Source organism: Balaenoptera borealis (assembly GCF_965194805.1).
Source record: "Balaenoptera borealis genome assembly, chromosome: 8".
NCBI classification, from domain to species: Eukaryota; Metazoa; Chordata; class Mammalia; order Artiodactyla; family Balaenopteridae; genus Balaenoptera; species Balaenoptera borealis.
This window is the reverse complement of record NC_138865.1, coordinates 53300263-53316304: the sequence shown is the minus strand read 5'-3', so window position 1 is coordinate 53316304 and position 16042 is coordinate 53300263. Positions and strand designations below refer to the sequence as shown.

The following is a 16042-nucleotide window of genomic DNA, read 5'->3' as shown; positions in this document are numbered from 1 at the left end:
CCCCCTGCATACTTCCATCCTTTACCTGGTTAGTGCAAACTCATCATTCAAGACCTAACTGAAGCATGAACTCCTCTGAAAAGTCTTCCTAACCCTCCCAACCCCGTCTGAATTAGACATCCCTGTTACAGCATTCCTTTATTAATGTAATGATCACAACCATTTTTATTACTTACCTGCCTTTCCTCCAAATTGTAAAATAGTCAATACAACCTTAGAATTAATTTAAAAAATAAGAAGGGCCATTTTCTACCTTACAATTGGGAGTGTAAATTGGTAAAGCCTTTGGGAAAACACACTGGCAATATCTACCAACACACTAAATGCATGCAATGTTTAACCCAGTAATTCTACTACTAAGAATCTCTTCCACAGAAATATTCAAATATGTGTGTAAAGATATATAGACAGGTATAGATGTAAAATAAAATGTTCATGGCAGCATTGTTTATAATGGCAAAAAAACAGGGATGATCTGCATGTAAGTATATCATTACCATGGAATATTATGCAGATATTTTTAAAAACTGACTTGGAAAGGCATATCGCTAAGTGAATTAAAGGCAAGTCACAGAAAAAATATTAAAATATGATATATTATGCCCTTGCCAATCTCTATATAGACATACTTTTTATCCATGCAAATGCATGGGGGAAAATCTGGAAAGGCTATACCAAATAGTTAACTATGATTAAATGAAGTGAAAGGAGTAACTCCTAAGTTTTATTCCATTCACTTTTACTAGGAGTATACTGCAGCATACCTTTTTAAAGAGAAAAATACACTGATGAATATAATAATTACCAGCAGAAAAAGAGTGAGGTAGTAACAACACTTTATAGTTCACACCAGTTTAAAATCAAAAACAAATTACTTTTCAGTAAAACTAAGGCTAAGGACCACAGAAAGTGACAATCTTTGTATGAATCTTGAGTGTGATTTTCTTTTAAAGTTTTTTTTTTTTATAGAAAGTAAAAAGTACCCATAAATTTGTGGTCTGACCAACTGAATATCTTTCTTAGAGGGCTGACATCAATATAATGTCAATTTATGCTCCATAGAAAAGATTCTTCTTCAAAGTTCAAACAAGGAAACATGTATTTATTCTCCATATAAAGCTGATACATTTCCTAGAGGGTGGAAACCTGGTTTTGGCAATATCAAATTATCCCTCTCAGTCCGCTTCAGTCCTTGACATTCACTCGTGTACTTTTCTGAGGACAGAAAGAAAGAGAGAAGCATGGGATCCTTTCAAACCTGAAGTGCTACAGTCAATTATGTTTCAGTGGGCCTGTTGGTTTAGTTTCTGAAACACACATGGTTCTCATGGATAGGCTTGTTTTGTTGAATACAAACACAAAATAAGAGAATAAACAAACACGAACTCATAAGAAGCACTGACACTCCACCACCCCTCTTGACTCTGACCTCTCCAATAAGTGAGCAAAACTGAAGACAAGCTTATTGTAAGCAGGAAAAGTACAAGGATGGAGATGGGACCAAGGGCAGGGTGATATTATACACTAAATATGCAGTGGTAGGCCCCTTCCAACATCAGGTGGAGGTCTTTTTGCTGCTTTCTCTCATCTCCTATGCCAACTTGAAATAATACTTTTTCATAAACCATTATTATAATGGATGTTCTTTCTTCAAGACAGAGTTGAGTAAACTCCAGCGATAAATAAAATGATATACACTCAGAAGAAATGAAATGCACATTCTGGAGCAACAGCCTAGACCTATTAAATTTTCACACATGGATCATTTCAGTAGGATGGAGATCCAGAATGGAAGATAGCAAAAATTTGGTTTCTAAGACACTCTAAGAAGATAAATTAAAAAGAGATGACAGAGCAATAATTTTAATTAAAAAATTAAGAACATAAAGAAAAGTACTTAAAATACTACACCCATATATTTTCCACTGAGTTTAAAGAGATGTTAACACTTTCACCATGCTAGTTTATGTTTTTCTTTAAAGAAATAAAAATTTTGTAAATATGAGCTTCTCCATCCCTCTTTCCCCAGTAAGCCATGCCCTTTAGTTCCTGTGCGGTCCTTTCAACTCATGCTCTTGTACTACATATGTGTGTCTCCATCACCTCATTTATTCTTGGCTTCAGTGGTTTATAAAACCATACATAAGTGATATCATAACCATATATATATATATATATGTACATCATCATTTTTGTTTTTGAGACTTATCCATCTTGCTACATTAATTGCTTGCTATATAGCATTTTGTGTATTATTAACCCACCAGTAATTGATCCACATCTCTACAATTAGGTGTATACTACTTTTTCATATTACAAACACTGAAATATGTTTCATTGTGCACCTGTGAAAAAAGCAATAATTATTATGTATAAAATCTTAAAGAAAATCTAAAACTAGAAAATAAAAATCAGCTAATCTGGACACTAAACAGAATATCTACTACACAGTGGTCAGCTGAATGTCTATTTTACAATGGCCCCAAGGAAATAACTGTTTTCCGTCTCAAGTGCATCTTTCTTCTTTCATATTTTAAGAAACTAAAAATTCCTCACAAAGTGAATAAATAATGTCTTTCAGTCATAAGAATTGCTACCCAAAGTACCAAGACGACTGCATTTGTGTGTGCGCACGTGTGCACACATTACTTGCAGCCTCTTCATCCTTCATTTACTTTCTTTTTAAAAATCTGGTGGATGAGGAGATTCCAGTTACTTCTGTAAAGGAGGGAATTGGGTAGTTCAGAAAATATATTTCTCTGAAGAAATGAGAGCTTGTAAAAGTGACCAGAAAAGTTAAAAACAAAGTAGGAGAGAAGATACTTAATTGCAGCATTATTTCCAAACTGAGGCCTTCAGTGTACCTTCATACATTGCTGGTAGGAAAGTAAAATAGTACAGTCATTTTGGAAAACAGTTTGGCAGTTCTTTAAAAAGTTAAATTAAACACAGAGTTACCACACGACCCAACAACTCCACCTAGGTATATAACCAGGAGACTTGAAAACATATTTCCACACAAAAACTTGTATATGAATGTTCGTAGCAGCATTATTCATAGGGCAAAGATGGAAACAAGTCAAATGTCCATCAAATTATGAATACAAATATAAGCAAAAATGTGGCGTTATTTATACAATGGAATAGCATTCAGTGATAAAAAGGAATAAGTATTTGGTACATCCTATAACATGGATAAACCTTGAAAACCTACTAAATGAAAGAAGTCAGACATAAAAGGCCACATATTGTATGATTTCATTGATAAGAATTGGCCAGAATAGGATATTACATAGAGAAAGGGAATAGATTAACCCCAGGGGCTGGGAGAATAAGGAATGAGGAGTGATTGCTGATAGGTACAAGGTTTCTTTATGGGGTGATGAAAATGTCCTAGAACTAAATAGTGGTGATGGTTGCACAATACACTAAAACCCACAGAGCTGTACATTTTTAAAGGATGAATTTTATGGTGTGTAAGTTATATCTCAATTTTTTTAATGAAAAAAAAAGAAAGCTAAAAACTAATTTCTTAAGGGAAATCTTGAAATGAGAAAAAACAAATCCATACGTCAAATGTGAAAGCATATCATATGAACAGATATAAACGCATCTCAACAAATTCTGATTTGATGAAAATCATGTGAACATTTCAGTGGTATTACTACTGAGGAAGGTAATCATTATTCTGGCAAAGAGTTACTGCTTCGAAGACACAGAAGTTAAGAGAATTGTCAATGGAGAGAAAGATCTAGATCAAGAATCTGGTTTTAACACTTTCCAACTGCGTGTGGCCTTGGACAAGCCATGTAATCTTTCCATGACTCAGTTTCCTTTCCTGTAGAATAGGAATAATAACCTCTCAAAAGTTCTTATAAACCTACTAAACAAAGCAACATATGTAAAGGGCTCAGCAAACTGCCACGGACAAAGTAAGCCCTCAGCTATTTAACTACACAGAAATAGGTTACCACCAAATACACACCCAAAATATAAATATAAAGAAAAAATAGGGCTTCCCTGGTGGCGCAGTGGTTGAGAATCTGCCTGCCAATGCAGGGGACACAGGTTCGAGCCCTGGTCTGGGAAGATCCCACATGCCGCAGAGCAACTAGGCCCGTGAGCCACAGCTGCTGAGTCTGCGCGTCTGGAGCCTGTGCTCCGAAACAAGAGAGGCCGCGACAGTGAGAGGCCCGCGCACCGCGATGAAGAGTGGCGCCCACTTGCCGCAATTAGAGAAAGCCCTCACACAGAAACAAAGACCCAACACAGCCATAAATAAAATAAATAAATAAATAAATAAATAAATACTACTTGAGAGCAAACACATCTATGTTAAAAAAAAAAAAGAAAAAAGAATTAACAGGGCTATCATGTGTGTAGGAAGGCCATGGAGCAGGAACATGGCACATGAGGAAACCAGCTTGAAAAAAACAAGAAATATGAAAAATAAAATTTATCCCTATTTTCTACACATTCCAACTTTTGAGGATAGTTTCATTATAGCTTATTTAAAAGTTAATTATCTCTTAATCACAAAGAGATTTTTACTGAATTGAAGGCTGGGTCTTCTATACATTGAAAAAGCCAGTGGAACACAATACTGTAAATCAACTATACTTCAATTAAAAAGAAAAAAAGAAAAAGAAAAAGTCAGTGGGACACTGTTCCAGTGGAAGATACTGATCACTAAAGAGTGGCTTATCAGGGGTTCTCATACTTTGTGGTGTTTCTTCACCTGGAAGGCCAGTAAATATGCAGATTCCTAGGCCCCATCCCAGAGATTCTGATTCAATAGATCTGGGATAGAGCCTGAGAATCTCATTTCCAACCAGCTCTTGGGTGATGCTGATTGCTTCTGGTCCAAGGACCAGACTTTACGGAGCACTGGCTCGGATAACACAACATTCTAATTGCTCAGTTCCTTTAAAAAGAAAAATGTGAATTATCTCACTTTGGGGCAGGTTTCAGGAACTATGATTACCTTGGAATAAAAGGAAGAAACAGGGTGATTAAAAATAACAGCTAGCATTTACTAAGTGCTTACTTACATATGAAGCATTATTCTAAAAATCTTGCATAGCTTTATTTAATCTAATCCTCCTAGCCACCTTATGAGGTAGATACACTTATCCTATCCCCATTTTATAAATGAGGATAGTGAGCCCCACAGAGGTTGAGCAATTTGTCCAATATTATATAGTCTGTGTGTTTTGCCATATATGCACTGCTGAAATTTTTTAAATCCAATAGAATCCATAATACCTACTTGCTGATATAACTGTATATATATATATATGTGTCACATGTATGTATCAGATAAAGATAAAGGAGAGATTATTCTTTGTAAGTCTCAAATTCTAGAAGTATGAAAATGAGAAAAGGATCATTTCACTGAAAAGCCGTACTTTCTTTTCTATTGTACAAACATATGTTAATCTTCTTTTTCAAAAGGTAATTACTCTTCTCTTTAAAGAAACGTTTAATGAATTTCATATAATCTGACTTAACAGAACTGAAATTATCTTTCTCTAGCCACTTCCTCTTTAATTAAGGACAACAATAGCCAAAATTCCTAGAAGACAAATTTTAACTTTTATTTTAAAACCATCTAGTGATAGAAGTGCTTATGAATCAAAACTATTTTAAACATCATTTGGTTAATGAAGGATCTTCTATTGAAAGATTAATGAGTAAAGATTACATACCTTGTTTTTAAAATAAACCTCAATTGGCAAAATGAAACCAGCATACCCAGATTCTTCTACTTTGTAAGGTGGATCTTTGCACACTGCAACGTTAAAAAAAGAAAAAAAGTGAGATGAGATTAATAGGCAAAAAGACATTCTTCTTTCCTTTAAAAACAAGAAAAAAAAAAAAATCCCATCCTACCACCTACATCATTCTCAATTTTCACAGCCCTTTGCCAAGCCCCAGCTAACTCTCTGATTTGATCTTTACTTCTTGTTCAGAATCTACAATAATAATATTCCTATGTAAATCAAATATGTAAGTTATTTATTCAACTCTTGATGGGGGATAGTGCATCACAGTCAACCATGGTCATGAATGACTGGACTTTAGTTGTTATCTCCCTGCCCTAACACTTTAGGGAAACTGAGGACAGCACCTTGTGACTGAAAGCTTGAAAACAACTATAAGTTACCTAACAAACATATTATCTATGTCTAGTCTTTGATGGACATCACTCTACCCCAAACCCCTCAGGTCTCTGAGATATCCTAATTTCCGTACCAAAAGGTGGCAGGACCACACTCCATCCTTAGAAAAATCCCAAACCCAGTGTCTCCCAATGTTATTGGTGTTCATTAAGACTCATTATCCCCCATTACCCCCCAAAGGAATACTTACTGAAATACTGCAATACATACAAACACTTCAAATCTATTCACATCATAAGAATACATAAGAAACAATAAGGCTTTTGTATTCTTATGAAGAAAGACTTATTTAGACAAGACTACTTAGGCAAGCTCTTGGGAAATGACAGATGCCCTAAGAAGCTAAATATGATTTCACCCCACTAAAATTTCCATTAAATCAAAATCAGTTGCAAGCCAGCTGAGCTATTCTAGTTAAGACTGCATTCTAGTAGTAAGTATCACAAAGAATTAAAAATGTACATGTTGAACATCAAGGCCATATACCACATAGCACATAACCTGGTAGCCCAAGTCCACTTCAGCAGGGCTCCAGTCTGCCTTTTAAACCCTTCCTCCTTTTGTCACCCACCAATCCTCCTATGCTTCATTCAATTGCATCAATTCCCCCAAAACATGCCCAGTATTTCCCACTTATGCTCTGTCCTCTTTCCTTCCATCGCACTTTGATGCTACTCTTAGTATCCTCTGCTAGTTCAAATCCCAATTTCTTCACAAAGCCTTTCCAGACCAGAGTACTATCCTCTCTTCTCCTTTTACCCTCCCAAAGAACTGTCTGAATCACTGATTTGACACTTAAGAGACTTCCTTATTAGCATATATTCAGGAACCTCTTCTCTAATTCCCTTTCACTCCCCAAGGACAGAAACTTTTTTTAATTAATTTTTATTGGAGTATAATTGCTTTACAATGTTGTGTTAGTTTCTACTGTACAGCAAAGTGAATCAGCTATACGTATACATATATCCCCTCTTTTTTGGATTTCCTTCCCATTTAGGTCACCACAGAGCATTGAGCAGAGTTCCCTGGGCTATAGATATAGAGTAGGTTCTCATTAGTTATCTATTTTATACATAGTATCAATAGTGTATATATGTCAATCCCAATCTCCCAATTCATAAGGACAGAAACATTTAATCAGGAACATAAGGAGGGTCAAGGGCTCGGGCACGCCTGGGTGTCAATCTGGGATCCACCTTGAACTAGCCAGGCTACCTCTGGAAAGTTACTCCAATTTTCTGAACCTCAGGTGCCTTGCCTGGACAGTGTGAGAACTAAACAAGATGATATATGTAAAAGACACAGGACAGGTCCTGGAACACAGCAAGAAGTGACAGAAGTAAGGCAGGAAATCTAACCTGTAAATATACCCAATTGTCATGTAAACCTTTCGGATGAAAACAGAAAGGAGAAAACAAGTACAGAGCCCTGGATTTGGATTAGAAGACTCAGTTCCACGGCCCTGGACTAAGGATTCTCTAGACAGCTCTAGTTCTATTCCCTTTACTTTTTTATTTCTTTTTATTTTTGGCTGCGTTGGGTCTTCGTTGCTGCACGCGGGCTTTCTCCAGTTGCGGCGAGCGGGTGCTACTCTTCGTTGCGGTGCGCGGGCTTCTCATTGCGGTGGCTTCTCTTGTTGTGGAGCATGGGCTCTAGGTGTGTGGGCCTCAGTAGTCGTGGCATACGGGCTCAACAGTTGTGACTCACAGGCTCCAGAGCACAGGCTCAGTAGTTGTGGCGCACGGGCTTAGTTGCTCCGCGGCATGTGGGATCTTCCCGGACCAGGGCACCCTGCACTGGCAGGTGGATTCTTAACCACTGTGCCACCAGGGAAGCCCCCATTCCCTTTAAAAGAGAGAACACCATCTACACATGTAAGCATGGCTATCAAGACTCAAGAAGATTATATATGTGGGGAAATACAAGTCTGAGGCATTTTTAATGCAGAGGATGATGATGATGTACTTAAAAATTGGTTAGACACTCCATGAATACAAATATGATTACAAAGAGGTATACTGAAGACAGGATTTTAACACGTGGCAGTCTCCTGTAACCCACCTTAGGAAAATGTCCCCAAACTGACATCAGAAGAAGTAAATGATGATGAATGAGGCATCTCACCTGACCTTACAAGCTTCTCTAATAAAAAATGAAAAAGCAAAAGGACTCAGAGTGGCTTCAGCCCGGCATCCACTGACCACCTGTCAACCTATCATGAATATTCAAATACCCTGAACACTGAGCGGGGTGCCACTAAATGCATGAACACCCCACCCCAGCTAGAAAGACAGCATTACATCCATGACATTTCCAGGCTGCAGAGCCCCTTTTCAGAACAGTAGTTTCAGTGTCCAGGTTGCTTGGGATTAATCATGCCAATGCCATTCGAAGGAAGTTTATTCTGTGGGCTGCTGTACATGCCAGAGAAGTTATAGCTGTTCCTCTACACAGCCTTTTGTACAGTTCATTTTCATTTTCTCTATTCTGCATGCAAAATGCTCCTATTATAGAAAACAGCTGTTAGTGAGCACATCTTATAGTTGAAGGTCTTAAATTTTTTTCCCCACCCTTTAAAGGAAATGATCTGTTATGTATTACTATTCCAAAGAAGTCCAGTTTTATAAGAAACTGTTTACCAACTCACACCTCAATTATTTTTAAATGCAGTATTTTCATAAATAACAATGAACAATGTCTGTTGAGCACCCTGAGTTCTTAATTAGAAGCAAACAATAGAAACTTTTTATTCACAATAAACACGACAGAAAATCAGTAGCAATGCAAATACAACTTACAGTTCTAATCTGAAAAAAGGTCAAATTAGGGGAAGTAGTTTATTTATTCGACTGTTTTATAATCAGAATCATTAACATGAGTTTCTAACCTTAAGGATCTATTAAGATCTATGTAATAAAAGGCCAAATGTCATAAGTTACTGAAGGGATACCCATCTCTAGAAAGCCATCACATTTTTTTAGGTGACAATAAAATGGGAGGATTCATATTCATTCTTTAAACTATGCACATTAATTCAGTAGAAATCACTGGGAACTCTTATTCCTGTCAAAATCCAGCCAAAATTCTGAGATGTTGGCTCTCTCAGAACATCTCTCTGTTCCTCTTCCAAGCTTCTCTTGTTGCACTTATCAGGCAGCCTGATAACGTTCATTCACCTCTCAGACTCCTCACTAGACTGAGTGACTTGAGGTCAGCAACCCCACCATTATTATTTGAGCACCGAATGATAGGTGCTCAATAAATATTTGTTGAATTGAATTTCTTAAAGATTCATGCCACTCTTGAGTTTGCGGTTAGCAGATGCAAACTAGTATATATAGGATGGATAAACAACAAGGTCCTACTGTATAGCACAGGGAACTATATTCAGTATCCTGTGATAAACCGTAATGGAAAAGAATATAAAAAACAATATATGTATATGTGTAACTGAATCACTTTGCTGTACAACAGAAATTAACACAACATTGTGAATCAACTATACTTCAATTAAAAAAAAAAAAGATTCATGCCACTCTTCACTGATCTACCATTGCTAAAGAAGTTGCTTTCTACAAGCAGCAATGATTTGATATTAGCCAAATTCTTCTCCAAACTCCCTACAATCAACATAATCTTTTAAAAATTGGTAGAGGTGATAGAAAGTGTTGCCACAGAGAAGTATTCTCTTGAAAGCTGAGTATCTAATGTGGGACTGGTTCTACTTCTATAGTACCAAATTTTAAGAAATTGAGTTAACAAATTGGGCCAGATCTCCAACATCATTTTGAAACTAACACTACAGAGCCATAAATAACATTTTCCTTTTCCTCTCCTTCTGCACATTACTACTCATGTACCCCAAGGCTCTAACTAGAAGACATTTTCAAAACTCCATGCAGATCTACCCACACACAACACCCAAAATTTAGGCCTGAGAGGAACAGACCAAAGTTTTCATAAATAATGAGTAATTGGGCTTTTTTTCCCCCCTAAAATAGCTTTTCAAAATAATAGGCACAATATAGACCCATATACATAGTATTTAGAATGATGTTAACTATATACATTGACCATTAATCTATTTAATTTTTAAGTTGAGTGGAAAATGTACAAAAAGAAGAAAAACACATGAAAAGGAAAAAAAGTCATGATTTGGTTAGCCTGGAGTAAGTCAAATCCTTACTTATTACCTGAGATTTTTAATATTAATCCTTTAGGAGAAAAAGGCTTGAAAAATAGCTATGCTTGATACAAAGAAATAAATGCTCCTTAGATGAATAAATGAATTTGTGCTTATATAATGCTATATATACAATAAGTAAACTTAATTTATTAAAATATCTCATTTTTAGCACCAAAAACAAAAAACAAGAAAAAGAAAGAAAAGAACAAACCCCTCCAGATCCACAAGACCATCATGTAATAAGCTTTAGAAAATATCATTAGGCAACAGTTTTTTCCCAAATCCTTAGGAAAATAGCTGGCAGATTCCTCTCCAGAGCCTCTCTCCAGTCTATTTGCTTAGACACTAGACTTTACACACCTCTGAATACTTTTGATAAGGACATGGCCCAGTTGCCCATTCATAATTATTGCTTTTACTTTATTTACAGTGCAGAGCCCTCCTACACCAAACTCTCTATATATACAGACTGGTTATTACCATGGCTTTGTGCTCAATGTCCCTTCCAGCTTCAGCATTTTGGACTTCTTCTCTTCCTGCTTCAGTTCCACCACATCAGAGCCCCTAAGAAAAGTGAAGCAGGGTACTACGTGGCCATCTTGCTGCCCCTGTTCTGTGCGTCTGGAAGTCCAAAGACTAACATCTAGCAGTCTGGGCATCACCCTGCCACTGAACATGGCCCAGCCTTTACACTCCTGACATTTTGAAAAGAACAAAAATCAACGGTTGGATTTTATTTTTGTTTTTATAAGCTCACGCATGCACGCACACACACAGATTCTGCCATTGCTTCTATTCAGCCCATTTCAAAACAGGTATTTCCAAATAACAAAAAAATGCTTTCCCCCTTTGTGTCACTTCCTCATTTCCCTGAAAAAGGATTAAAGATAACATTGGGAAATTTTTGAATTGTATTGTTGAGTTGTTTTCACCTTGTTGACTTTTTAAAAACTTCAAATGCAATTGTGAAAATCTAATTGTTTCCTACGCAATAAAGAACTGTGGCCACACAAGATAACTGTCTAAGTAGCTTTCATAAAGTTACAGAGAAACAAACTAGATGTAGTTAGCTAACTAGGCAGATGTGAAACGCATGTCAACCTCCTCAGGATTCACCATTTAAGGACCAACTCAAATAGACCTCTTCTGGAGAGCCTTCTGCCAATACTCCAAAACAAAAATGGCACCGTCCCTCTTCTGGGTTCAACCTTTTTTCTCACTGATCCTATTAGCAAATCCTAATATATATGCTACTATCAAGCCCCATCCTCACCCTAGATTAATTCTGTGCTTTCCAAGGGCTAAGGTTGTATCTCAGGACTCTTTTCATCTCTGAACCCAGCCCACCCTTTATGAAATTGAGTAGAATCAATGAAACATAACTTTAGTATGACCTCAAAGGAAGAGATGGAGCAAGCCTGGCAGCTGACAAGAAACGCCTGGGTGGCAAACAGAAAGTATGAGCAAAGGCATTAGGAAAGTAACAGCATAATGGAACAGTCAGTATAAGAAGAAACACTGAAAATGATGAATAAAAAAACAGATAATATGGATAAAGTTGATACTTCTATAGAGAACTCGTACCATACACACTCAGAAATTCACATCCAAACTCAGGGAGGGTAAAAATGCATAACATATAAAAGAGGAATCATTAATTTTGAATGTTGCACAAAACTCCTAGATTTGGAATAAGAGCTCAAGAGTCCAAATTGGCTACGTTGAAAAATCTTAATGATGATACATAAAAATGACTTCATTGGTTAGTAACTTGGAATCTTTACGTATAGACTCAGAATATCCATGGCTCTCTCTCCAGGTAGTGGGGAAAAAGAGAGGATTTTTTTTTTTTTTTACATGTATGCACGTTTTCAGCTTTCGGAGGAGTTGCGTCACTTGCCCATCCAGCTGAGGTTAAGTCAATACATTTCATCTGGAGAAAATATAACCATGATATTAAAATAAGACCACCTTCATAATCATTTCTTCAAGGAACACATAACAAATAAGTCAACAAAATACAGGGAGTGCCCAAAACTACATAACATTACAAATTGTTAGGAAATATTAAATGTAACTCTTCAAGCTTACATCTTTCACTAAAATTCATAGCACTACCACCAACCTGTCCCAAGTTCCCTCAATATAACTCAGTATATAGCATTGCTTCAAATGATTGGCCTAGTGGAAATACATATCCAGGCTAATCTGATAAGAAAGAGTAAAATTGTATCTTCAGAGAAAATTCAACCTAGAGACAGACCTAATTCTTTTATTGAGAATTATTAAATTGAAAAATCTTAATATTTCTATCTTAAGGAGACCATCACTTTTAAAGTTAAACCTTGGGCAAAATATTTTTCAGAATACCATATTTCATAAGGTCCATCTGGAAAAGCAACATTAGCTACATGAAAATGGTCTTCTAGGGAAATAACTAAGACCCTCCCAATATTTGGCAGGAGCATCTTCATTTCAGTGTGTACTACTACATCAAAAAAATTGGTCATCAGAACTGTTGGTGGGAATGTAAACTGGTGCAGCCACTGTGGAAAACAGTATGGAGGTTCCTCAAAAAACTAAAAATAGAACTACCATATGATGCAGCAATTCCAACCCTAGGTATATATCCAAAGAAAACAAAACCACTAATTGGAAAAGATACATGCACACCAATGTTCACAGCAGCATTATTTACAATAGCCAAGATATGGAAGCAGCCTAAGTGTCCATCAACAGATGAATGCATAAAGAATATGTGGCATATATATATACTGGAATACTACTCAGCCATAAAAAAGAATGAAACTTTGCCATTTGTAGCAACATGGATGGACCTGGAGGGTATTATGCTTGTTGAAATAAGTCAGACAGAGAAAGACAAATACTGTATGTTATCACCTATATGTGGAATCTAAAAAAGAAAACAAATGAATGAATATAACAAAACAGAAACAGACTCACAGATACAGAGAACAAACTTGTGGTTACCAGTGGGGAGAGGAAAGGGGGAAGGGGCTTGATAAGTGTATGGGATTAAGAGGTACAAACTACTATGTATAAAGTAAATGTATGCATAGAAGCTATTACAGCCAATATTTTATAATAACTTTAAATGGAGTATAATCTATAAAAGTTCTGAATCACTATGTTGTACATCTGAAACTAATACTGCTTTTCATTATTTAATCAAATATATAAAGAGCCATTGAAGAATCTCACTTCCTAAAATAATCCCCTCATGATTTCCGGAATAGCAGAAGTCAACAACCCTCGGGAGAGTCCTCTGGCATCGAAGTTTTACCCAGTTTTTTTTTTTTTTACCCAGTTTTATCCCAGGTTTTACACTAGGCCCTGCTATCACTAAGACTGATACTGCTTTTTATTTAGAGGAAAAAAGGGAATATAATGTCTTCATTTATAAAATTATCCTATCTTCTCAATAATATTACCCTAATTAATTCAATTCAACAGGCACTATATAATCATAGGGCTACAAAGATAAGGTGGAATCTTGCTCTCAAGTAGATGACAGTCTAGCCAAAGATACTGTCCTCTAAGTGCAGGTTCTATTCTAGGGACATGAGATAGAGCGATAAACACAGCTGACATGGCCCCTGCACTTATTAACCTTATGTCCACTGTTAGGAGGCAGGGAGGGTGAGGAGGAGAGAAGAAAGAATACACGTACAAGAAAATATCGAGAAAGTATTAAGTGCTACAATGAAAATACAGCAGGCTGACATGAGGGAAATGGGAGAGTTCCTCTTTATTTTATATTAATACACCCTCCCTGAGAAGGTGACATTTAAGCTGAGACCTCAAAATAAAAAAGGAGCAGGGTATGTGCTGGTCAGGCAGGAAAAAAGCGCTATTTATGTTGCTTACAGAGACATATGTGTAAACAACCTAAAGAAAGCCTGCCTTTATACCTGCCTCCAGGGCTGCTTAGCCCCTTACCCGGATTTTCCTCTCTAACTGAGGTGAAGGCTACTTCCTCCTTCCTGAACATTTTCTCCCATCCTGAATTCACCATTTAACACTCACATAGGTTTGGCTCTTATGACCTCGCAATCTCATTTCTCAAATCTTAAATTCTCCCAATGCTACGAACTCCCAAGAAAACACTTTGCATCTACTTACAAAATCTTCATTATGATTCTTCATCATGAAGGTTTTTTAGGTAGATATAATTCTTGGGAATTGTATAACCTAATCTTAAGTGAGAGATTTTTTTTTTTAAGTACGTCCCTTGAAATAGAGTTCCTAAACACAGTGTAGAAGGAAGCATCTGGACTAAGGAACGTCAACCACAATAAAGAAGTGGATTTTAAGTGCAATTTGAGAAAAAGAAAGATCACAATTGTAAAGCTACCTACTCAAGGGGAGGGAAACAGTGTTGCAAGGGAAAAAACTACATGGATCAAGAAAGAAAGGAAGAATACAAAAGTGATGACACTCAAAATATTAGAATACAGAGGTTACTATTTCCTCAAACACATTCATATTAAAGGGATATTTTTCAGCTTAATTTTTTTCTTTTAATAAGTGCACAATGTGTAAGAGCCACTTTTAAATGTGGTACACCCATCTCTTCTTGCATAGCATGCAATTTTTAATACTCGCCCTTTAAGTATTCAATGCAGAGGATTACGAATTGGTGTTACACACAAGACAGCTATCAACTGCATTAGGGTGACAGAAGTGGCAATGTGTTATAAAATAAATAAATATAATCAATTAAAGACTCATTTTCTATTGAATTTGGAAAAAAACACAAAATACAACAGCCTAAAAGATCACCTCAAACTAACTTCACAGAAACACCAAAAGATAATCATGCAAAAAAGGTCAATGATCCAATTTTTCTCTTCTCAATTTTTGCTTTATTCCCTTTTCAGTAGGGGAAAAAAAAAAAACAACAAATGCTTCCAGGGAAGGGATCAAAACTGTTCTAACTTTAGAGAAAGAGCTGAAAACAAGATTCCTTTTCAACATCTTGTGGACTCTACTTTGTTTTTTCTGTTTGGCATTTTGGCACAGAGATAGCCTATCCTAAGTATCCTAATTGATTTAAGCTCCATTAGATATTACAAATGAAGACAGAATGAGGGTGATACTGATATGATGGCAACTGTTTAGACATAGTGCGTACAAGAATGTGGTTCCTGTTCAGTCTGACAATCTTTCAATCTTCCCAAATAAACCAAGGAAAATTCTGTCCCTCCACTTTCCTAAAGCAAGGGTTTTCAGACTGTGTTCCAGAAAACCCTACACCCCAGCAGTGTGTATTGCTTTTACAAAAGCAATAGGGTGCTTGCCCCAAACAATGAAAATGTAAATAGCCTAAGGACCAATCCTGAGTTTTAGATACAGGATTAAGGTCCCTTCAGATTATGTGAAAAAAAAAGTAAGCCACTGCTAAAATAGAGTCTGACACCACTGCTCAAAAGTACATTATAAAAATTTAACTATATCATTAAAGTAAATCTACTTTCACAGAGTATGATTTTCTGCTTGCTCCTACTGAACACAGAAATGCTCTACTGTTTTCTGTCTGTCCTGACTATAAAAGTGAGCTACACTGATTTCTCACTGTGATTTGCAGTTCTGGTATGTCTTTGAGCTAAACAGAGACAGGTAGCAAGAGGAGAAAACCAGCTTCTACTCTTCT

At 36.4% G+C, this 16042-nt stretch overlaps 1 protein-coding gene across 3 annotated transcripts in view; it reads right to left on the bottom strand.

Moving 5' to 3' along the window:
• The window catches only part of MLLT3 (MLLT3 super elongation complex subunit), a 249382-nt gene that overhangs the window by 102569 nt on the left and 130771 nt on the right, over positions 1 to 16042 (bottom strand). For all 3 annotated transcript variants that reach the window (XM_082401004.1, XM_082401006.1, XM_082401005.1), the window contains exon 3: positions 5709 to 5791. In XM_082401004.1, the coding sequence (XP_082257130.1) occupies positions 5709 to 5791 (83 nt within the window). The remainder of the gene's footprint in view (positions 1 to 5708; positions 5792 to 16042) is intronic.